The sequence below is a fragment of the Astatotilapia calliptera genome, chromosome 9 (genome assembly GCF_900246225.1).
Source record: "Astatotilapia calliptera chromosome 9, fAstCal1.2, whole genome shotgun sequence".
In the NCBI taxonomy this organism is placed as follows: Eukaryota; Metazoa; Chordata; class Actinopteri; order Cichliformes; family Cichlidae; genus Astatotilapia; species Astatotilapia calliptera.
The window spans coordinates 3,659,474-3,683,357 of NC_039310.1; the positions used below are offsets into that span (position 1 = coordinate 3,659,474).

At 42.9% G+C, this 23,884-nt stretch overlaps 2 protein-coding genes across 4 annotated transcripts in view; both read left to right on the forward strand.

The window, feature by feature from the left end:
- Positions 1–23,884, forward strand: part of palmdb (palmdelphin b) — an 89,717-nt gene that overhangs the window by 33,759 nt on the left and 32,074 nt on the right. For all 3 annotated transcript variants that reach the window (XM_026179202.1, XM_026179203.1, XM_026179204.1), the window contains 2 exons: positions 3,028–3,158; positions 8,447–8,561. In XM_026179202.1, the coding sequence (XP_026034987.1) occupies positions 3,028–3,158; positions 8,447–8,561 (246 nt within the window). The remainder of the gene's footprint in view (positions 1–3,027; positions 3,159–8,446; positions 8,562–23,884) is intronic.
- LOC113028773 (palmdelphin-like) lies at positions 14,130–21,375 on the forward strand. Its single transcript, XM_026179206.1, has 2 exons — positions 14,130–14,637; positions 19,420–21,375. Exons 1-2 carry the CDS (start codon positions 14,436–14,438, stop codon positions 20,505–20,507), a joined length of 1,290 nt encoding a protein of 429 aa, XP_026034991.1. The 5' UTR covers positions 14,130–14,435; the 3' UTR covers positions 20,508–21,375.

The following is a 23,884-nucleotide window of genomic DNA, read 5'->3' on the forward strand; positions in this document are numbered from 1 at the left end:
CTGCTTTGCCTCCTCAGCTAAGGCCACCCAGCTACTGGGAATAAGATAAGATAAGATAAGATAAGATAACCTTTATTAGTCCCACACGTGGGAAATTTGTTTTGTCACAGCAGGAAGTGGACAGTGCAAAAGTTATGAGGCAAAAATTAGAATACAATAAGAATAAATACAGTACACAGCTGTACAGAATAGAATAAAATACTATATACAGTAGAATAAAATAAAATAAATATACAATAAGATAAAAATAGAATACAAATACAAATACTATATACAACTTTGTAAAAATACAACGATGCCAGAAAGGATTATTGCACTTAGTATTATTGCATATGTATGGATGTGTGTGCTTGATCAGTTAAAGTCTTTATTATGGAGTCTGACAGCAGTGGGGAGGAAAGACCTGCGAAATCTCTCCGTCCCACACCGTGGGTGCCGCAGTCTCCCACTGAAGGAGCTGCTCAGTGCTGTCACAGTCTGCTGCATGGGGTGGGAGACGTTGTCCATCAGTGATGACAGCTTAGCCGCCGTTCTCCTGTCACTCACCACCTCCACTGGGTCCAGAGGGCATCCTAGAACAGAGCTGGCCCTTCGGATCACCCTGTTCAGTCTCTTCCTGTCCCCAGCAGAGATGCTGCCGCCCCAGCAGACCACGCCATAAAAGATAGCAGAAGCCACCACAGAGTCATAGAAGGTCTTCAGGAGTGGGCCCTCCACTCCAAACGACCTGAGTCTCCGCAGCAGGTACAGCCTGCTCTGCCCTTTCCTGTAGAGGGCGTCTGAGTTATGAGTCCAGTCCAGTCTATTGTTCAGATGAACACCAAGGTACCTGTAGCTGTCCACAGCCTCAATGTCCATACCTTGGATGTTCAGTGGTTGCAGTGGAGAATGCTTGTGCCTGCGGAAGTCTACCACCAGTTCCTTGGTTTCACTGGCGTTGATCTGGAGGTAGTTCAGCTGGCACCAGTCCACAAAGTCTTGAGTCAGTCCTCTGTACTCCTTGTCGTCCCCATCAGTGATGAGGCCGACTATTGCAGAGTCATCAGAGAACTTCTGCAGGAAGCACTGGGTGGAGTTGTGGGAGAAGTCTGCAGTGTAGATGGTGAAGAGGAACGGAGCCAGAACCGTTCCCTGTGGGGCCCCCGTACTGCAGACGACCCTGTCCGACACACAGCCCTGAGTCCTCACATACTGTGGTCGGTCGGTGAGGTAGTCCAGGATCCAGGTAGTGAGGTGATGGTCCACTCCAGAGTTCACCAGCTTGTCCTTCAGAACCGAGGGAAGAATAGTGTTGAAGGCACTGGAGAAATCAAAGAACATGATTCTCACAGTGCTTCCAGCGGTCTCCAGGTGAGCGAGGGAACGATGTAGGAGGTGAATGACGGCATCATCCGCTCCAATGCCAGGCTGGTAGGCAAACTGAAGTGGGTCCAGTGATGAGCTTATTAGGCGCCGAAGCTGAGCCAGGACCAACCGCTCCAGGGTCTTCATCAGGTGGGATGTCAGAGCCACCGGCCTGTAGCTGTTGAGGTCCTTGGGGCGTGAAGTCTTTGGCACTGGAACAACACAGGAGGTTTTCCAGAGCTGTGGGACTCTTCCCAACCTCAGGCTCAGGTTGAAGAGGTGCTCCATCACCCCACACAGTTGGTCCGCGCAGGACCTGACGACCCTCGAGCTGATGCCATCTGGACCCGCTGCCTTCTTGCCATTAATCCTCCTCAGTTCCCTCCTAACCTGGGTGGTTGAGAGAGACAGGCTGGAGCCTTGTGTTGAGTGTGTATTGGATGCTGTTGTTGGGGGTGGGGGGGAGTGAGCAGGGTGAATAGAGGAGGTGTGAAGTGTCTGAGGTGGAACAGCAGCAGTGGGGGTGGGTGAGTCTGCAGCCGATGTTGCAGACTGCCTCATGGCTGAGTCAAATGTACATAATTTAAACTTTTGAATGCAATGAGGGTAAGGAGAAGGGCAACACACAGGCCTGACCCATGCCCAGTAAAGTCCAGGTGGGGAAGCAGTGATTCAGTACAAAATACTTCGACTGCTCTGAGACCATAATCCAATGGAGCAACAATGAGTAGCGATAAAGCTAAAAATGATAATTGCAGTTCGTAAGTCTTCAGTAGTTGGGCAGTGGTTGATTTGGTAAAAATATTTACCCCCCAAAACTCCAGAGTCCTCTCTTCTGATGTTGCTCTCCATTAATCCATGGATGAATACGAACCCTCGGCCTTCCCAGAAGCTCTTTTATACTCATTCTGCACCCCCCCCCCCCCCCCCCCCCCCCCCCCCAGTGTTTTTCACGTGAGTGGAAAAGGTTTTAAAAAACATGCTTCTGTTAGGATGCCTGGGTCAACTCCACACTCATTTTCATTTCCTGTTGCCACACCGTGGAACTGTCCACTGATATTGGTTACATTCAGTCTCTTTAACATAGTGAAGGTTTTTGTTGGACACGGGTTCGTTTAATACACATCTACATATTTATAGCAGAGCTTTGAGAACATCCGTACTCTTCCAGTCATGATTACAACTTGTGCTTACAAAAGCTCCTGTGTCTGAGTTTCCAAACTGTACATGCTAAAAACTAAGATCCATCTCATTATTATTTGGACAACATTAGTTTTTACAATTTCACTAAAGATTTGTCTCCCAGAGTCCATGCCAACTATACTGAGAAGCTCTTTGCTTCCCATTCTGGCAAATCTAAATATGTCAGACTGAGACTAACAGCTGAATGGGAAGCGAGGGACTGGCTCCACTGCAGCTGCTGCTTCATAGTGTTGGATCTAGTATGCTGTTTGTGAAACTGAGGAGTGTGTGCAAACGTAATGTTCCTTAAAATATCTGATAGAGAAATCAGCTACACATTTTTCTTTGCTTAACAGGATAGGAAAAGAGTTTTTGAAAGCAGAGAGTGTCAAATGGAAAACAGAGCAGGTGTCACCGTAGATTTGAACATTTTAAATATGAGAAGAACACTGAGCTCGGTTTGAGGCTAAAGCAGAGGCCTGTGTGTTGGTTGACTGACAGAAGAAGGCTTTGAGGGAGCAGTGGCTGATGGACGGTCTGAGTCAGCAGTCGGAGGAGGAGCAGGAGGCCATGAGGCTTCAAGCTCAAGACGAACAGCAGCAGAGTGACCACCTGCAGAGCAACATCATCAGGTAATCCAAACCTGCACTGAAGCTCACACTACATCCCAAAGTGGACACATGGGGCACAGCTCAGTATGAGCAAATCAAGTAGGTGAAGGTAACACTTTATAGTCACTGTCTGCCTAATAATGCCACAATATTAGGCATTAGTAAGGTGTTATTAAGTGTTTAATTCATCATTTATAAAGCACTACTCCTTCGTATGTAATTTATAATTACAGATATTAATGTTTATTCTTGATTAACAAGCTCACATACAGCTACAGATCATGATAGCCCGCTGATGGGTGGACATAATGGTACACCTCACCTGTGATGTGGATGATGCAACCATGAGTAATAACACCCCTAAATGAGAATTAGGAAAACTAGTGGAAATGTCTTGTGTATTCACCGGGGGGGCAGTGTGGAGGCGCGTTCATTTACACCAGGGGTGTCCAACTCCAGGCCCCGAGGGCTGGTGTCCTGCAGGTTTTAGATCTCACTCTGGGTCAACACACCTGAATCACATGATTAGTTCTTTACCAGGCCTCTGGAGAACTTCAGGACATGTTCAGGAGGTCATTTAGCCATTTTAATCAGCTGTGATGGATCAAAGACGCATCTAAAACCTGCAGGACACCGGCCCTCCAGGCCTGGAGTTGGAAACCATGATTTAAGCCCTTGATACTATATATACTTATACCTTGGAAATTTGTTCAGAGAATATATAATTATGACAGAATAAGCCTTTCTATAAAATATTGATACAGGTTTTCAGCAAATAAAATACAGGTTGTGCACACTGAACAAGCCAAACAGGAAGTGATGCTTGCATTCTATGATTATTACTAAGTTGAACATGAAAGCATTAAACGATTATTTCACTGAACTGCTAATATTCAAAGTTTAGTCTGTGTGTATTTCTGCCAGAAACATGTATTTGCACTATATATTTCTGATGATTAATAAGGTGAGCCACAAAGCTCTGGCTCTGTGCCTAAAACTATTAGTAATTCTCAAGATTTAGGTTTTCCAACTAATTTAACAGTCATAGTGGTAATGATCACAGTCACACCTGCTTACTCCAGTTGTCTGCCGCTAATCTCAGTCTATCACCTTTGTGGTTTTTATGTGAAAGGGACACAAGGGATGTGTTCCACATGTAAGAGTCCAATGTGCAGTATTTATTTTATTTAGCTATAGATGGAAAAACTCCATGTGCTGACAGGTTGGAGAGAATTACATTGGGGCAAAAAAGTATTTAGTCAGCCACCGATTGTGCAAGTTCCCCCACCTAAAATGATGACAGAGGTCAGTAATTTGCACCAGAGGTACACTTCAACTGTGAGAGACAGAATGTGAAAAAAAAAATCCATGAATCCACATGGTAGGATTTGTAAAGAATTTATTGGTAAATCATGGTGGAAAATAAGTATTTGGTCAATAACAAAAATACAACTTTGTAATACTTTGTAACATAACCTTTGTTGGCAATAACAGAGGTCAAACGTTTACTATAGGTCTTTACCAGGTTTGCACACACAGTAGCTGGTATTTTGGCCCATTCCTCCATGCAGATCTTCTCGAGAGCAGTGATGTTTTGGGGCTGTCGCCGAGCAACACGGACTTTCAACTCCCGCCACAGATTTTCTATGGGGTTGAGGTCTGGAGACTGGCTAGGCCACTCCAGGACTTTCAAATGCTTCTTACGGAGCCACTCCTTTGTTGCCCGGGCGGTGTGTTTTGGATCATTGTCATGTTGGAAGACCCAGCCTCGTTTCATCTTCAAAGTTCTCACTGATGGAAGGAGGTTTTGGCTCAAAATCTCACGATACATGGCCCCATTCATTCTGTCCTTAACACGGATCAGTCGTCCTGTCCCCTTGGCAGAAAAACAGCCCCATAGCATGATGTTTCCACCCCCATGCTTCACAGTAGGTATGGTGTTCTTGGGATGCAACTCAGTATTCTTCTTCCTCCAAACACGACGAGTTGAGTTTATACCAAAAAGTTCTACTTTGGTTTCATCTGACCACATGACATTCTCCCAATCCTCTGCTGTATCATCCATGTGCTCTCTGGCAAACTTCAGACGGGCCTGGACATGCACTGGCTTCAGCAGCGGAACACGTCTGGCACTGCGGGATTTGATTCCCTGCCGTTGTAGTGTGTTACTGATGGTGACCTTTGTTACTTTGGTCCCAGCTCTCTGCAGGTCATTCACCAGGTCCCCCCGTGTGGTTCTGGGATCTTTGCTCACCGTTCTCATGATCATTTTGACCCCACGGGATGAGATCTTGCGTGGAGCCCCAGATGGAGGGAGATTATCAGTGGTCTTGTATGTCTTCCATTTTCTGATGATTGCTCCCACAGTTGATTTTTTCACACCAAGCTGCTTGCCTATTGTAGATTCACTCTTCCCAGTCTGGTGCAGGTCTACAATACTTTTCCTGGTGTCCTTCGAAAGCTCTTTGGTCTTGGCCATGGCGGAGTTTGGAGTCTGACTGTTTGAGGCTGTGGACAGGTGTCTTTTATACAGATGATGAGTTCAAACAGGTGCCATTCATACAGGTAACGAGTGGGGGACAGAAAAACTTCTTACAGAAGACGTTACAGGTCTGTGAGAGCCAGAGATTTTCCTTGTTTGAGGTGACCAAATACTTATTTTCCACCCTGATTTACCAATAAATTCTTTACAAATCCTACCATGTGAATTCATGGATTTTTTTTTTCACATTCTGTCTCTCACAGTTGAAGTGTACCTCTGGTGCAAATTACTGACCTCTGTCATCATTTTAAGTGGGGGAACTTGCACAATCGGTGGCTGACTAAATACTTTTTTGCCCCACTGTAAGTTATTAGGGTTCAACCTGGTCTGTACATCTTTTTTAAACTATGTTATTGGAAAATTATTAGCAGCTGACATTTTTAGACATTTCTATAATTTTTCCAGGGATTGTGCAATCAAAGCTTGATCATCATCATTGAGCCCTCAGCCTGAATGTAGGGAATGAACCAGGAAACTGTAGGAACTGTCTGAATCCTGACGATGAACAAATAAATAAACACTTTAATGAAACAAATTGTTAAATATACTACACACAACATTCACAGACGATGGAGTATGCACGGTGACACGTCTGTCAGCTTTGACCATTTTGTCTTGGTTGCTGTTAGTTTTCTTCCTTTTTATAATGTCTCAAAATGTCCTAGGACTACATGTGTTTAATCACCAGTTGCTATTAGAAATCAAAGCATCTTCCGATCTAGTTCTCAAACAAACTGAGACAGGACAAGGTTACGGACTTCCTCCACCACCTTTGAGTCATCTGTTCTGGGTTACCTGTGCAGCCATCCTCATGCCACACCCTGGAACAAGCGCCCAAGGAAACGGGCCTCTTCTTAAAAAACACAATCTGGACACAACCATTCTGGCTAATTACAGGCCAATCTGAAAGCTCCCCTTTCTTTCAAAAGGTCTGTGAAAGTGGTCTATTTACAGCTGCACCTTGATCTTAATGGGATGTCTGAAAAGTTTCAGTCTGGTTTTAAATCAGTACACAGCACTGAGACAGCACTTTTAAGGGTTTTTAATGGTATTAACTCTGGATTCTGGCAGCCCTGCTGCCCTCTTGTTGTTGGACTTGACAGCTGACTTTGACACAGTCAGCCATTATATCCTCCTATCATGGCTGGAATCATATGCTGGCCTAAAAGGGTCTACTCTTCAGTGGTTTCCTTTCTACTTATCTTTATTTTTTTATGTGAACATGGGCCTCTAGTGCTAAAAAAAAGGACTCTCTCTAAATTATGGTGTACTTCAAGGCTCTATCTTGGGACAAGCCTTGTTTGCACTGTATATTGATTGATTGATAATACTTTATTCATCCCGAGGGAAATGTTATGTTGGCACTGGGGAACTCCAGGCCTGCAGGTTTTAGATCTCACTCTGGGTCAACACACCTGAATCACATGATTAGTTCATTACCAGGCCTCTGGAGAACTTCAAGACATGTTGAGGAGGTAAATTAGCCATTTAAATCAACTGTGTTGGATCAAGGACACATCTAAAACCTGCAGGACACTGGCCCTCGAGGCCTACAGTTCTTCCACCCCAATCTACATGGACGTTAAAATCACCCACATCAATTATTTTATCTGAGCTGAGAACTAAATCAGATAAAAAGTCTGAGAAATCAGACAGAAACTCTGTGTAAGGCCCAGGTGGACGATAGATGATAACAAGTAAGACTGGTTTCTGAGTTTCACAGCTGGGGTGGACGAGGCTAAGCAGCAGGCTTTCAAATGAATTAAAAGTCTGTCTGGGTCTTTCATTAATTAATAGGCTGGTGTGAAAAATTGCTGCCACACCTCCCCCTCGGCCTGTGCTTCGAGGTTTCTGGTAGTTAGAATGACTCGGGGGTGTTGATTCATTTAAACTAACATAATCATCCTGCTGCAACCAGGTTTCTGTAAGGCAGAGTAAATCGATTTGTTGATCAATTATTAAGTCATGTACTAACAGAGACTTGGAGGAGAGAGACCTAATATTTAATAATCCACATTTCACTGTTTTACTCTTTGGTTCAGATGTGGATACTGTATTGTTCTTTCTTTGTAATTGTTTATGTTTAATTTGCTGGCTTTTAGTTTGTTTTTTGTCTGTTTGGAAGCTGACACAGTCTCTGTGGAGATGGGTTTTTGGGGGGGTAGCAGGAGGAGAGAAGCTGCAGAGAAGCGTGTAAGACTGCAACTCTGCTTCCTGGTCCCAACTCTGGATACTCATATTTTGGGTGGTTTAATAAATTTGTCCATATTTCTAGAAATGAGAGCTGCTCCATCCAAAGTGGGATGGATGCCGTCTCTCCTAACAAGACCAGGTTTCCTCCAGAAGGTTTGCCAATTATCTATGAAGCCCACATCGTTTCTGGGACACCACTCAGACAGCCAGCAATTTAAGGAGAACATGCGGCTAAACATGTCACTCCTGGTCTGATTGGGGAGGGGACCAGAGAAAACTACAGAGTCCGACATTGTTTTGGCAAAGTTGCACACCGATTCAATATTGATTTTAGTGACCTCCGATTGGCGTAACCGGGTGTCATTACTGCCAATGTGAATTATGATTTTACTGAAAATCTTTTGAAAATGCAAAATACACAGCTACCCAGTACAACCCATAATGCCATATATTAAAAGTCTTGTACTTACCTTGTTGAAGCTATTCAGAGACACCCTAACATCCAAGTGTTTTGGATGCACAAGTGATTTCCTTTTGTATTTGCTAACACTGTTCATTATATTCAACTGTACAGAATGGAGAAGGAGATTGAGGCCTTGGAAACACAAGAACTCAATATCTCTGCCAATGAAGAAATTGTGGTGAAGCGGCTAAAAGAGGTGGAGAGAACAGCTGAAGACATTATCAAGGTAAGCAAAAATCAAGTGCCTTTTAACACTCAGCTTGCCTTTTTGGCTGTGACACTAATGCATGTCACTTATTAAATACATCTGGGCGGATTAGTGCTACTAGTACGCTAGTATTTGCTTTTCACCTTAGTACGATTAAGAATAATGGACAATGAAAAAGGAAAACAATAAAAGAAATCAAAGACACACACCTGTATTTTGATGTGTTGATGTGTCAACACAGCTCCCAATAACAGATGATGCACATTAAAGGCTGTGTGACACAAAGGACCCATACATACACACTATTGGAGTACTAGTTATGTTTTATTTGCAGCTTTTTTCCAAGATCACTCAGTGGAGATTTTCATGTGGAACAAGGCTTCCCACAGAGGGCCTTCTTCACCTGTATGAACGCTGTCTGGCACTGCTCTGTCCACTGGATCAGATCTGGGTCACCCTTTTGGGTTAGAGCAGTCAAGAGGCTGGCCAGCTCTGTGAAGTTTGGCATGAACCGGTGGCAATAACCAGCCAGCCACAAGAACTGCCTCACCTCTTTTTTTAGTCTTGGGACATGGGCAGTATACGATGGGTGTTGTTTTCACCTCCTGCAGGCCCACTTGCTCACCTCCCCAGATACTGTACCTTCCCTTTGTCTGCTCACACACTTCTTCAGGTTGGCTGTGAGCCCCATCTGCCTCAGAGACTCTAGGACTATGGCCACCTGCTGCACATGCTCTGCACAGGTGTCACTATGGATGATGATGTCATACACCAGGTTCATGAGACACTGGAAAGTTGCTGAACAAGCTGAACGAAAGTGTGACAAATTGGTACAAATCGTACAGAGTGGAGAAGAATGACTTTCTTTAGACTCTGGAGATAAGGGGATGTGCCAGTAGCCACTGGTTAACTCCAGTGTCATGAAAAAGGTGCAATGCCTATCTGATCCAGGAGCTTGTTGACCCGGGACATGACATATGCATCAAACTGTAACAATTCACCTTGTGGTAGTCGCCACAGAACCGTATAGATAAGAACTATGGGGCTAAACCAAGCACTTCTTTCTGAACATTTTTTCTTTATGTTGAGGTAACCTGTAGGGCTGTGAATGCACCATCTCACCAGGACACATTTCAAAATTGTGCTCTGAGTGTGGTATGGCCAGGCAGGGGGGAGAACACATCTGCAAAACACTGTTGCAATGCAGCAACACCCATTCTCTGGGCTTGTGTGAGATGGTCATTACAATGGGGGGAGTTGGGAATAGTGGAATTTGGCACTATCATCTCTCTCCTTCGCCAGGCTAACCAGAGAATTTCCCAAAAGCTTTAAAGCACCAACAACTGGGTGTGTTCCTCTTCTGTGCGACTGTTACAACTCACCCAATACAGTCTATGTCTGATTAATACAAAATTCAGGTAGGCCAGTGCTGTGTTGGGGCGCACCATGTGACCAGTAATTTTTATCACTTGGTCAAAGGCTGAGTATAGAGTTTTGTCATGAGACTGCTGTAGTGGGAAATCTTCCATGGAGTGAATCAGTGCCGTCTCCTCCCCAGAGTCAGCGATGGATGGCCTCGGATCACCGCTGTACACAGCATATACACTACATGCTGCTACAGGTCATGAATGCATCCCCACACACTGCCCCAACAGGTTTTTAAATCATGGCCAATCCGTCCCCAGAATTAAAGGATGTGTCAGGCATGACCTAACCACAGCCTTCCCACTACGCTTTTTGTCCTTGTATTTAATTTCTGGCAGCACAGTAGGATATTTGTGTATGTCCCCATGCATGTACTTAATCTCCACCCACTCTACCTTCAGCAATGCTCCGGGCCAAACCAGAGTTTGGTGGACCAAGGTCTGTGTGCACCCTGAGTCTACAATAGCCTGGTGTATACCCCTTACCACCTTACCACTATGCGTCCCTCGTGGACTGAGGGAAGGTGTCAGAGGGCAAAGTGATGGCAAAGGACCACTCCGCTGTTCCTGTCGGGAGTCCCTTGACAAACTGCTCGAGAATCATCAGATCCAGCAGCTGAGCCTCCACCTTTGTGTGGCCGGGCTTTTTGCGGCCCTATTCAGTACCCCAAGAAGTTTTGGTGGCAGTCCCCGGGCACATGGCCTAGGCCAGGGGTCGGCAACCTTTCTGATGATGAGTGCATCTAAAATTTTCCTCAGAAGTCAATAAATTGCAGTAGCAATTTATTGACTTCTGCAATAAATAAATAGCAATAAATTTAATAACGCTCTATATTAACAGTTACACACTATATAGAACCACTTTATAGAATTATATTTGTTGGCAGATGTTGGCAGCTGTCAGCGAATAGTTATCAGCTATTTTGAAACAAAAAAAAAACAAAGACTTTTTATCCATAACAGCAAATACAGAAAATGCAAATGCTATTTATGGTCTCCTCACAACAATGATAAGAAAAATAAACTGGGCCAATATGGCATGTTTGTTAATACAGAGACACACATGTTAATATGATCTCTGGTCTCCCACTCAGAGACACAGGTCTCCGAGTGTCCAGCATTCAGAGGCTACCTGAGGACTCGTGTGAGAGAAAATCTGCTCAGACAGACATGTAGAGCCAAATACTGTCAATAAGGCCTCTGCAATGTTCTGAAGACAGTTAAACTTGTCAGGCAGTGATGTCCAGCAGGTGAACATGCAGCTCCATGAACACGCACAGCTGTGGATTCCAGCTGCGTCCGTAGTTCTGCAAACTTTGACCCCACAGAGTCGAGCTTTTCAGTTCTATCAGCTGCATTTCGATGTCCTCTTTGTCGAGCCAGTTAATGCGAGACAAACCCAGCTGCTCATTAAAGCTTTCTGGTTTGATCAGAAAAGAAAACATTGGTCCATACGCCTGAAAGTCCCGAAAACACATTGTGAATTCTGTCTCGAGTCTACGGATGTATCCGTGTGTTTCCACGGTGCTGCGCTGAGCGAACAGCTGCTGAATCTTTTGAAGTGTTGGAATGTGGAAATTTCAACATTGCTTGAAAAAACTGCCACCTAGCAACGTCCCTCTCACCGGTAGGCTAAGTTATTTTTAGCCAATTACAAGTTCCATCTGGTAGTTGGGGTTGTTAGCTAAGATACCGTCATTAAGAAGCGGCACAACTAATGTGTCTATGCGAGCTAATTTGCAATGTGCACCGCTGTCCCAGCCATTCATTTTTTAATGCACCTGCTCAGATTAACTCACTGCGTGTCGTGCCCAGGGCTGGACTGGGACAAAAAAATCAGCCTGGGCATTTTGACTAGAGACCGACCCACCAGGTATTAAAGCCATAGAGCCTTTGAATGAAAACAAACGCTGTTGTGACAGTGATGTACAGTCTTGTTGGTATATGTATGATTTTTATACATTTTAAATCAGATAAAAACTTTGGTTTTTATCTGATTCAGATAATTATTTAATAAAAGTGAGACATTTTAAATGAGAATAAGAAAGAAAAGTATTTCTTTGTGCCCCCCTCTCCCTGTTAATGCCTACCTGGCCCCCTGGCAAAACTTTGCTAGATCCGCCCCTGCACAGTTACCAGCTGTCAGCTACATAGAAAAGGATCCTGGTGTTATTTGTCTCTCAGAAACAGTTCATAACTTCAACTCATTCATGTCACCTAAAAGGTAAACCTGTTTCTCCATCACCTGTTCAGCTCTGATGATTCAGTAAGGACATCTCCTGGTTTCATCTTCATGTTTCCCTCTCACCAGATAACCAAACCATATCATGACCAGCAGCTTTACAGCTGTGGCTCCAGCAAACAGCCGATCAGCTGATCATTGATCAGTTTCATGATTGAAGTAGCAACAGGAGTGGGAGGGGCAGAGAATGACAAAAGAAGAGGCAGCTCTGCAGCAAAGACACAGAGTAACTCCAGCTTTGTGTCTTTTTCTATTCTAGCTGAAGTCCGGGACAAACTGTTCCTTCTCAGCTCAATACGAAATGCGTAATATTTTCTCTGAATGCGGGACGATTCCGTTTGTATGGGACGGTTGGCAACTCTAATAATTAACCTTATAAATAAAGTTCACTATCAGTAACATCATAGCACCCACCCAGCTGTATAGAAACTCCATCATGCTAGCTAGCACGCAGTACGAGTTATTGCAACTGACTGTAAAAAGTCAACACAATGAAAATAAACTCCATCTAAACTTGGTTCATATCTGACCCAGATAGACTGCAGGTCATAACTTCTTACCTGAAGTTCAGTTCACCTGACACTCGGACCAGCGGCCGCCTCGGGTCTCTCCTCCTCCTGCCTCCCCTTCCCTCATCCACCTGCTGGCCTCAGTGGAAGCTGTGCCATAGCCACCACCAGAGTTATTTTTACACATCTGGCCAATCCACCACCTCTCATTGTTTATACCATTACAAAAAAAATCATCGGCCCATAGAAACGAAAAATCACAGTCGGCCCAGATGGCCAGTCCAGCTATGGTCGTGCCATCAGTTAACCCTTCGCGTGCCAGCTGTGGCACGTGTGCCCAGGGTTGCCGATCCCTGTTCTAGAGTTTTTAATTCTGCACCTGACCCCACTGCCACGTTAAGTCTTTTATTTGGTCTGCTGTTAGTGATGTCATGTTGCCTTAATGTCATATTATCTTCATACGAGGAGCAGGGTATCTTAATCTTATAATGTTACAACCACATTTGACTTGAACACATTTGACTCGAACTAGGGATGAAGTTGGTAATTAGTAATATTTTAGTTAATGTTACGTGTTAGCTGTTTCATTACAATCAGTTGAGAAAACTATATTTTGATGATGAAGGCAACGGCATCAGCCTTGAGTGTATAGTTTTCATTGCCACACAACTACCAGCAGAAATATATGCCTACAAGAAGAAAATGATCACACAAATAGAATTATAGTGTTAGACTTTAAAATGATAAACTGATATACACACAAAGCACTGTGCATAGTGTACTATAGATGTGTACTGTAGTGTTAATCTGCAGTTAGATCAGTTAAGGTCTTAGACTAAGGCTTGTTCATTGTCCATTGGGGTCACCTTTAAAAACACAAAGTACTCAATTACTGCATTTTTTAAGTGTGCAGAGTAGCTAAATGTGTTTTGCTGGTGTGGTTTCATGCAATCCACGCCAGTTTTACCGAGGACGATGATGATTTGAATTTTCATTGTTGTGAACAGATTCTAGCACCTTTTTAAAGGAATGATGTTTTCTCCTGACTTCCTGCTAACTGCTATGCTATCTGTAAGCTCTGCTTGTTTCTAATAAGATGTTCTCACTGAAGACTGTGTGGGTGGGCTTTGTTGCACAAGCGACTGCTTCGAGTGAATTAGGTGGCAGATAAATGGATTACTCACATTGTGAGGATGCAGTGCAAGGACTAATATGCCTGATTTGCTTTGCTTTCTGTCTTCATTTAACCTAGTGAAATTACTAATGTGACAGCTGTGGACTGCCGTTACTAAACAAGCTGAACTGTAGCACTGCTGTGATGTTTACTTCATGCTTCTTTCACTACTTTGAACCTCAACTACTTTGTCTCCACATATAGGAGGTACACGCAGAGTCCCAACCAGGTGTGCACTTTTTTTAGCTCTTTGATGTGCTGTGAGTAATTTCTCCTGGTAAATGGTTACAAAACTTATTAGAGCTTCATTAAAGCATAATAGCAGCTTTTGCATCATGGGATACTTGGTTATCCCGAGTGTGCTCAGATTACTAGAAACATAATAAAATGTTTATGGCATGATAAAACTGAGCATCAGTTGTGAGAATTCATTCAGAAGATGGATATCAGTTTTCATTTTGATCTGTAATTTCTTGTATAAGTGTCTTTGTTGTCACATACTGGAATAATGTGTCATATTACTAATATAATGAAATCTTAAAAATGGTGACATATGTATATATTTGCCCAAATATAGCTAATCTTGGCTTATGTTGTGCTTGCTTTCATTTCACTGGTCTTATATTCTTCTTAGATGTGACCCATCATGTCCCTTCACCACTACCAGATATGCTATCACTCATTCCACTGGCAGCAGCAGAAACCCATCCTGTATGTGAACTCGGTAGCCATGAACCAAAGAAAGGTATACTTCTGACAGGCTGTAAAATATTACATTGGTGCAGATGGATTACAATGATCATCCTTCAGCATGATGCTAAGAATACACTGATCAGCCACAATATTGAAACCTATAATATTGATGCTAGTCTATAACAATGTTACCATGTTTCAGTGGTTATGTGACTGGTACATGCTGTTCGTATCATACATCTGATGCCAGCTGTCAGTTTCCTTGCACTGGAAAAATGTAATGTACATTACATCAGTCTTGATGCATGCTCAGTCATCCAGGTAAATCTCCAAAAAGTTGATTCTGTTCATCAGGACGTTTTCACTGGGAGAAATGTTTCGTCATCATCCAGGTGACGTCTTCAGTCTCAGCTGACTGCAGGTTTCAATCTTATAAACAGTACATTTACATAATGACTGAAACCAGCCCACTGAAGGAACAATGGGCTGGGAGGTCAGTTCCTTCATCGTGATTATGCAAATTCTCATGACTATTGATCAACAATCACTGATCAATGGCCATGAGTCCCATTCACAGAGAGTTGGGGAATGGCTGCAATCACAGCATTGTAAGATGGTGACAGATGTACCCTTAGGCCCCTCCTCCATTCAGAGATGGTCTTTCCCTTTTCACGTAAATGGCCTCCTTGACTCCGCCCTCAAACCAGCATTCCTCCCTGTCCAGGATGTTACATCCTCATCATTGAAAGAGTGTCCACTGGCCTGTAGGTGTAAATAGACTGCAGAGTCCTGGCCTGACGAGGTGGCTCTTCTGTGTTGTGCCGTCCTCTTTGGTTGTTTGGTTTCCCCGATGTATAAATCCTGCCAATCCTCCTGCACTTAACAGCGCACACTATGTTACTCTGTTTGTGTCGGGGGACCCGATCCTTGGGGTGGATCAGTTTTTGCCGCAGCGTGTTTTGGGGTTTAAAGGTCACAGATACGTGGTGTTTAGTAAAAATGCGTCTCAACTGTTCCGATACTCCTGACACGTACGGGATCACTACAGGTTTTCGCTTAGTCATTGGTTGTCCTTCTCTCCTGGATCAGCTGGAGGTTTCTTTAGGAGCCTTTCCAGCTCTGACAAAAGTCCAGCTGGGGTAACCACATTTACTCAGGGCCTTCCTGATGTTCTTCTGCCTCCCTGGCTGCTGTGTCAGTGGGGATGGTGTTCGTTCTGTGTTGTAGTACCCTGATGACGCCCAGTTTGTGCTCCAGTGGATGATGAGTCAAACCTCAGATACTGATCCGTATGTGCAGGTTTACGGTACACATCAGCTTTTAGATGTCCTCCATTACTGATGGAAATCTCACAGTCTAAGAAGGCTAACCTGCCACTGTTCATATCCTCCCTGGTGAATTTGATGTGTCGGTCCACCGAGTTAATGTGATCCGTGAATTGTGGTACATCCTGAGATTTGATTTTCACCCAGGTGTCATCCACATACCTGAACCAATGGCTTGGTGGTGTTCCAGGGTAGGATAGCAAAGCCCTCTTTTCCACTTCTTCTGTGTACAAATTGGCCACGATGGGTGAAACTGGGAGCCCATGGCACCCATGTTTCTGCCTGTAGAACTGACCCTTGTATGTGAAATATGTGGAAAGAAGACGCAGTTCAAACACACTTGGTCGGTGCTGAGAGCGGTCCTGTTGCTGCAGTCAGAGACTGAAGAAGTCACGTGGATGACTGATGAAATGTTTCTCCCACTGATAACGCTGCGTCCAGATGAACAGAACCAACCTTTCGGGTACATTACACAACTTATCTATATAAAACTTTAGACACATAACACACTGATCAATAATTAGTCATTTGTTATCTTGTAATTAGCCAAACTAATGAAAAAAGGTCTGTTACAGTTGGGTAACGATGATGTGAATATTTGAGCGACGATGAGGTTGAAATGAGTTTAAGACTCAAAAAATGTGTTTTAAAGTGGACTTTTAGCTGCATCCTGTCCAAGTTCTCAATATTTTATGTTACATTTGTTTACAAATTGAGAATTAGTTCAGGACTACATGTTGTAAAAAAACATTTTAAAAGGCACAGTGTCTGAAAGTCAGAGCGAGAACCATCTAAAGTCTCAATACAGCAACACTGAGTTTGATTACCCTGACTCGTGTCTGCTCTCAGTCCTTTTGCACTGCAGGACAAATCCAAAAGACATAAGGATTGCAGATTCAGACTGGATGTGTATCCACTTTGGATCCAGCTTATTCTTTCCCAAAATGATCTGTATTCTTTAATTAAAATGAAAACTGTGCTGAAATATTTAAAATCAATGAAATCGTAGACTTTTTTGTTTGCCTTTCCTGATAAAACATGCTGTCCTGTATTTTTCAGTAAAATGTTGGGTAATTCGTGACCACAGAAAGTATAAAAACTGGTTTTCAATGGTTTTCATTCTTTTGTCACGCACATGCTTAACTGAGCGTGAGCTTACTCAGAGTTGAGACTCTTGGACTTGCTTACATAGTGTTACTCAACTTAGACTTCATGGTTAAACTGTTGTTGAATATGTTATTGAGTTTGTTGAAGATACTTCCTGGGGCTTCTTCCAGAGGCCTGGGACCTACCACAAAGCTCAGGCAACATACCAGGGGGATGCTTCCCTTATTCCATTTCCCAGATTATATCATTCTTTTTCCACAGAAAATGATCCCTATGACTGCTACCTATTTTATGACGTAGTGATTAAAAGTCTATAAATCTGTTGTAAAAAGCACAGGCAATAAATGCTGACGCAAATCTTAATTTAGTATTTTAGTGATAGAGCATAAAATAAATATTGTAATTCCAGAAAATTATCAGTTTGTACTTCTAAGGTGATGGCTGTACTTTAGAGCACTGCAACTGTTTATTGTCCCACAACCTGATAAAGAAGGTTTGTGACTTTGTCACAGATCAAAGTGAAATTAACATGCGTGATTCCACAGGAATTCTTGGTGTGTGTCCTGTGTTCTAGTAGCTTCAGTTTCAACAGTGTAACATAGACTCAGCAGCAGATTAGAATCAATTACAATATTTATACATTTTTGATATCACCAAGTTAATACATGCATGCACAGTTTGCATTTCAATGGTTGTAGTAAGATAGACTGAAGCAGCACGTATCAAATGCATTCCCCCAGCAAAAAATCTATATTGTACGTCAAAGCTTTTGTTACTGTAGTTGTTTCCTGAGCATTTCTGATGCCTTAGTTGTAGGGATACAATTGAAGAGTGAAACCAAATCAAAGGACAATATGATTTTATCTGATTCAGTGTACGTTTGTGGACAGCATTAGGGAACACACACATAAAGAAAAGTGTTATCACATGTGGTTATCCCAACTGGGTCTTCAAGACGCACAGGAAAGAAGGTCAGAAACCAACTGGGGAGAAACAGAATGACAAATGGAACGACACTGCCATCCCTTATGTAGCAGGTCTGTCAGAGAAACTCCAAGCACAACATCAACATCCCAATGCACTTCCGACACGGGCACACCCTTAGATGGAAACTAGGTCTGTCGAGGTCTGTGGAATTACAGACTGAGTGTGATGTGTAGGACCCAAATCCAAACGCTCGGAGACAGAATCATCTTAATAAAGGCAAACCATGATGATGACCCACGAACAAAAGACTAAGCATAAAATACAAAAAGAAACCAAAGTATATCAATAGAACTTAGGAACATAAACCATTTCTCAAAACCCAACTCTAAACACAGAAAGAGCCCGACCAGAAAGACCAGAACCATGACAGGTAATCCCAAGGACAAAACTCACAAACAAACAAGCTAAGCAGCATAGTGTATGCTGTGGGGTGCAGGGAGAAGTGCTTAAAACTTCTGCATTGGAGAAACTAAACAGCCAGTCCATAAACAAATTGCACAACATAGAAGAGCCACCTCAACAGGACAAGAGATAGCTGTACTGTAAGGATACAGGTCACTCATTTGAGGATGCCAATGTTTACACTTTGGATGAAGAAGACAGATGATTTGAGAGAGAAGTAATATAGACCATGCAGTCCTCAGATCCCTTCCCAGGTGCCTCAACCCATCAGTTGACCTTAGTATGTCACATGGTTTCCCGTGAAACCCCTGGTGTTAATAACTCATGCCTTTTTTCATACCCTGGCTCTTGTGATGACGCACATGATTGATAGTGGGTCAGTGACCCTCTTCAGGGTCAACCCCCACTAGTGTTTGAATACCTGGGACTTTCCACCATTTGGTTTTAGAAGTAAACAAGTCTTTTGGATGAGAGGTGAAAATCACAAAATTTCACAAAAGTCCACTGGCTTTGTTTCCAAGCTCCTTAGCCTACTGTGGCCTTAATGACTGAGAACCTACACAGACATATTGGCCTGTAGTGTTGTTCACCACATTCCCACTGAGCTCTTGATGATGGCTCTTAGGCACTTGTTCATCTTGTACAGTTCTAAGCATCCCAGGCATTGAGTCACAGGTTTTCTTGTAGTTGATGGAGATGTTGCACAGGTTGTTCAGTCTGATCTTGCAATCTCGAGTACCTGCTCTGTCTACTAGCAGCTGGTGTTTTTCTCCTGCTGGTTTCTGCTAGTTCCTTTCTGGGCTCATGTATTGAGCCATGTACCTGTTCATCTTAGCCACTATGATGACTGCAGGAGCTTTCATGAGGTGCTGAGGGAGGTTTTCTGTCATTAAATACAAAGAAAACTCTTCCAAATCAAGCATTAGAAGAAAATTCAGCAATATGAACTTTATTTGAACAATATTTATTGTCCAGTACATGTCCTAAGAGTTCATCTATGTCTTTCATTCCAGCTACATTTGCTATGAAGATCAGTGTGGAAAATGATAAGAAAACAGGCAAAAGTCATGTGGTGTCAGCTTCAACCATCATCCCAGAAACCATCCAAAAGAATGGGATAAAGGTGTATGATGATGGACGTAAGTCTGTGTATGCACTGCACCCAGGGACAACTAAAATCCATAGTGAAACAGTTGGAGAGATGACCCCTACCGAGGTAGAAGAGCTTCTGCATCAGGCCGCTGATAGGAATGTACCTACTGAGGTGCAGTACCATCTACCTGTCTATTCTGTGCCCTATATAGGGACGAATAGGCCATCAACACCAAGGAAATCAACTAAATCACTAACAAAAAACTCAAAACCCAGCCCCTTACGGAATGTAAACTCATTCAAAACTGGATCTCTAATCCTAAATGAGAAAAACCACTGCAGCCAAGGCCTGCAGGAACAAAACCCCCCAAACAAAACTCCTCTATCGATCTGTCAAGACTCGACTTTAAAAGTACGAAGAGTTGGAGAAGGGGCCAAACTGCACTCTCGAGAGCAGGCCAAGTGTGAGACCTTTCTAATACCACAGTCACACTTTAGCACCAAGTGTCCAAGAGCATTCGCCAACAGCACAACAGATACAAGCAGTCCAAACACAGCAGCTCTTGTTTCAGTTAAATTCAGGCCTGAAGGAATGCCTGGACCCAAAGAGCCAGTCTACAGAACATTAGATAGATCTAGTTCTTCACTCGTCCACCATAAATTTGATCCTGATCCCTTGCTAGGCACCTCAGGTGACTCTAACAAAGATTTACCCTCTTGTGCAGAAAATAATGTCTCTCTGAACCTTGTCAGCACTCTGCCAGGGGAGCTAGAACCCATATCAATGATCTTCATGGGCTACGAGAATGCTGAGGAGGAGGAAGACATTCAAGCTGAGTTGGTGATTATTGACAACAGTTCTGATAATAACGACAACGATGAGGATGAAAATGAAATCAACAGGGAAGAGTATCTTTTATACCACCCACAGGGGTACAGAAGCAAAGTATTTCAACCCAAGGTGCATACAGCTAAGGTCATAGAGCTCAGAGACATTACAGATACCTAAAGAGACCAGGAGGATTTAGGACTCCACAAGCCAACATTCATCCACAAGTATGGAAAGCACAGTCCTTATTTACAGGAGCGGTCAAAATGGAGACGATGAAGCTCAGTCAAACAGGAAAATGAGAAACTGAATTGTTAGGAAAAGAACTGGGAATAGAATTTGTTAGGTGATTTTTCTTCCCCAACATTTGTCTTTTTTTCTGGTGAATGTGCTCATGCATGCATTTTCTGCTGCCAAGCCAATGTAGTACTTCTCAGCCTGCCAATCTTTAATAATAATAAATTGTGATTCGTGCCATTATGAAACCTTAACTTCTCTTGAGTGATAGAAACACCTGATAGACTTTTTGTTTATTAGTAACTGTGCCACTGGAATTAAAATTTTATCATTCAGTTAGTTTGTTGCTTTGTAACTGAGTTGCATTAAATGGTACTGTGCTGTGAATCAACCTGTGCTCATACCTTTGATCTAAGTTCATTTGTTTGGTCAAGTCTATGTCTTAAATTTCTGATGGCAGTTATCTACCAAATTTCCTTGTTTCTAGTGCACTTTAGGAGTTGGAATGGGAAAGTCTGGTATTGGCGGGGCATAAACATGTCAAAATATTAAAACCTTTGTTGTAAAAATATTAAATATATCATTTTATTACGATGTCCGTCCTCATAATTTAGTCAGCTTGAACTTTGATTAGATGATTTCTAATTTTACCTTTCATTTAAATGTTTTCTGAATATCAAAAATATCCTTCCTTTGGGACTGCACCTGCTCACTCCTTTTTTGTAAATAGCCTTTGTGTTGGACTTCATATACCATGTTTTCTGCACTATAAGGCGCACCTAAAATCCTTTAATTTTCTCAAAGATCGACAGTGCACCTTATAATTGGTGCGCCTCATGTATGAATTCTGGTTAGGCTTACTGACCGATTTTATGTGGTACACGGCGCTCAAAAATCTATCAAAAAATGTTGTAGTATGACTTTGCTAAGCTACGAAGCCGCACCGCTTGATGGATTGTCTGAGCATTACGATTACCGTAGTCAGGAGCCTCGCGGAGTAATCTGGGTCCAAAACTCCGTCAGCTTCAGGTCCCAAAGTCAAACGAACACTGTGGCGCCAATGAGAGTTACAAACTGTCTAAATTCTTTCACCTTTAATAAAATGATCAGCGTTGCTGCTTTAGTTTAGTTAGCAGGAAGTTAGCTCGCGAGTTTCCACCTAAGCATGATATAGCATGTTCTGACTTAGAGATTTCTGAAACATTCAAACGTACAGCTCTGCTATCACTTCCAACATAAATGAAGACAGAAAACTAAACAGCAGTGACGTTTGTAGGGTTACTGAAGTTGGGCTAGCTGGTATATACTGATGTGCTACGTGACCGCTAGTGACACAGCTATGTTAACATAAACACAGCCCGTTTCACAGTGTAGGGTTGCCAACCGTCCCTTAAAATACGGAATCGTCCCGTATTTAGAAACAAAAGTAAACGTCCCGTATTGAGCTAATAAGGGACGCACTTTGTCCCGTAATACAGTGAGAATCAAAAGTAGTCTGTAAATGTTTATGGAATTAACGCTTTGTTTGAAAACATAATTCCCAGCCCCTCTCCTGCTTTGTGACCAATGAGCTGACAGCACACTTATGACAATTCGAGTTTGACAATTCAGATTACCGCTCATCTCATTGGTCGAGGAAAGGTCGCTTACGGAGAAAATACCGGAAGACAACAGATGACCACAACAAGAAGCATGGCCAACAGGGAAACAAACGCCGACACTGCGGTGCAAGTCTCGGACGACAGTAAACCTAAAGCTGGGCAGACACTGTGCGATTTTTTCAGTCACGATATTCAGCTCCTGCTCAAACTGCACGATTGACTCACAGGGGTTAGAAGTTCGTAGGTCACGATGCAGGTCTCACACTATACGCCCGATGCTCTGATCGACCCGAGTGCTCACACTGTGCCTCCATAAAATGAAGGTTATAACAGAAAATCTGTCGCTCGCTCTCTCTGTCTTTCACTCACACAGACACACCACCACCATCAACTTTGTTAAATTGCTAATGAAAAACATGATCAGGCAGCTGTGATTAAGCAGCAGTGTAAATCCAACTATTTTCAGGGTTGTTGTGGTCGTGATCATTTTGTGATGCCACATGGAAGTTCTACAAGTTGTGCCTCCATCGCTTGTGTCCAGATCACACGCTGCACAGCCGTGCTGCTCCGTCTTTTTCACCGACGTTTATGTGTTTGCGCGTGAGCAGTGTGAGCGGCTCACGAGCAATTGATGATTGGGAACTGGTCGTGAAGGGGTTAATCGCTTCTCGTTACCCCACGTATACTACACGATGCACGATGAAGTAAGCACAGTGTAAGCCCAGCATTAGAGCAGCAATGTTTGTTCGCTCAGAAAAAGAAAAAAAGGCTGCAAAAGTACTGGGAGGAATGGGAAAAACACCTGGCTGGAAAAGTGCACGATAACACCTTTAAAGCGCACTGCACTGTGTGCCGGCGCACTTTTTCCATAGGCATGCTTCTAGTGGTGGGCACATGAAGAACATGAGGGGCGTGAAAGCTCGGGGAACCCTTAACCAATTTCTTGTCCACCAGGCCACGGCAGAAGCAGATATGGTATGTAAACACTGGTTTGTTGTTTAAACCCTCTGGTTAAGGTTAAAATGGGCATGTGCAGTGAGTATCAGCGCTATGTGGCCAGAAGTGTAATAATATAACTTATTTTGTGTAATAAACAACTGCAAGGATAGATGATTACAACAAATACATGACTAATACATAAAAGTAATAGATTAATAATGATGATGAGTTATGATGCGTAATCATGGGAACAAGCGGGTTTACAAACAGGAGCAGCTGATTAGCATTAGAAAAGCTGAAATACTCAGCTGAAGCTAATTGTACTAAATGCACTAAATGTGCACTGTTACAAGAATATTTTTCGTTCTATTGTTTTCTATTAATTTATATGATTTTAAGTTAAGCAGGACAGAGTTCTTTTAAAGAAAGATTTACTTATATTCTCAAAAGCTAAGCATGACAGGCTTCTGTTTAAGAAGGAGACCTGTTTTACTGTGTTAATGTTGTCATTTTGAGCTAAAAATAAATGGCTAAATGATCATTTGTTTCCCATATGGTCATATCACAAAGAATATGCATCTGCTTAAATCAACTTCAAGTCAAATGCTTAAAAAATAATTTCACACACAAAAAAAAGAGCTACCACACTGGGAAGGGTGAAGACAACTGGGTTGCCCGGCCATGGCCACGAGGTGTCCCTTATTTATTTTTCAGGGACTTGGCAACCCTAGACACAGCTATGTTAGCATAAACACAGTGAAGCTGGAGGATGAACGCTAA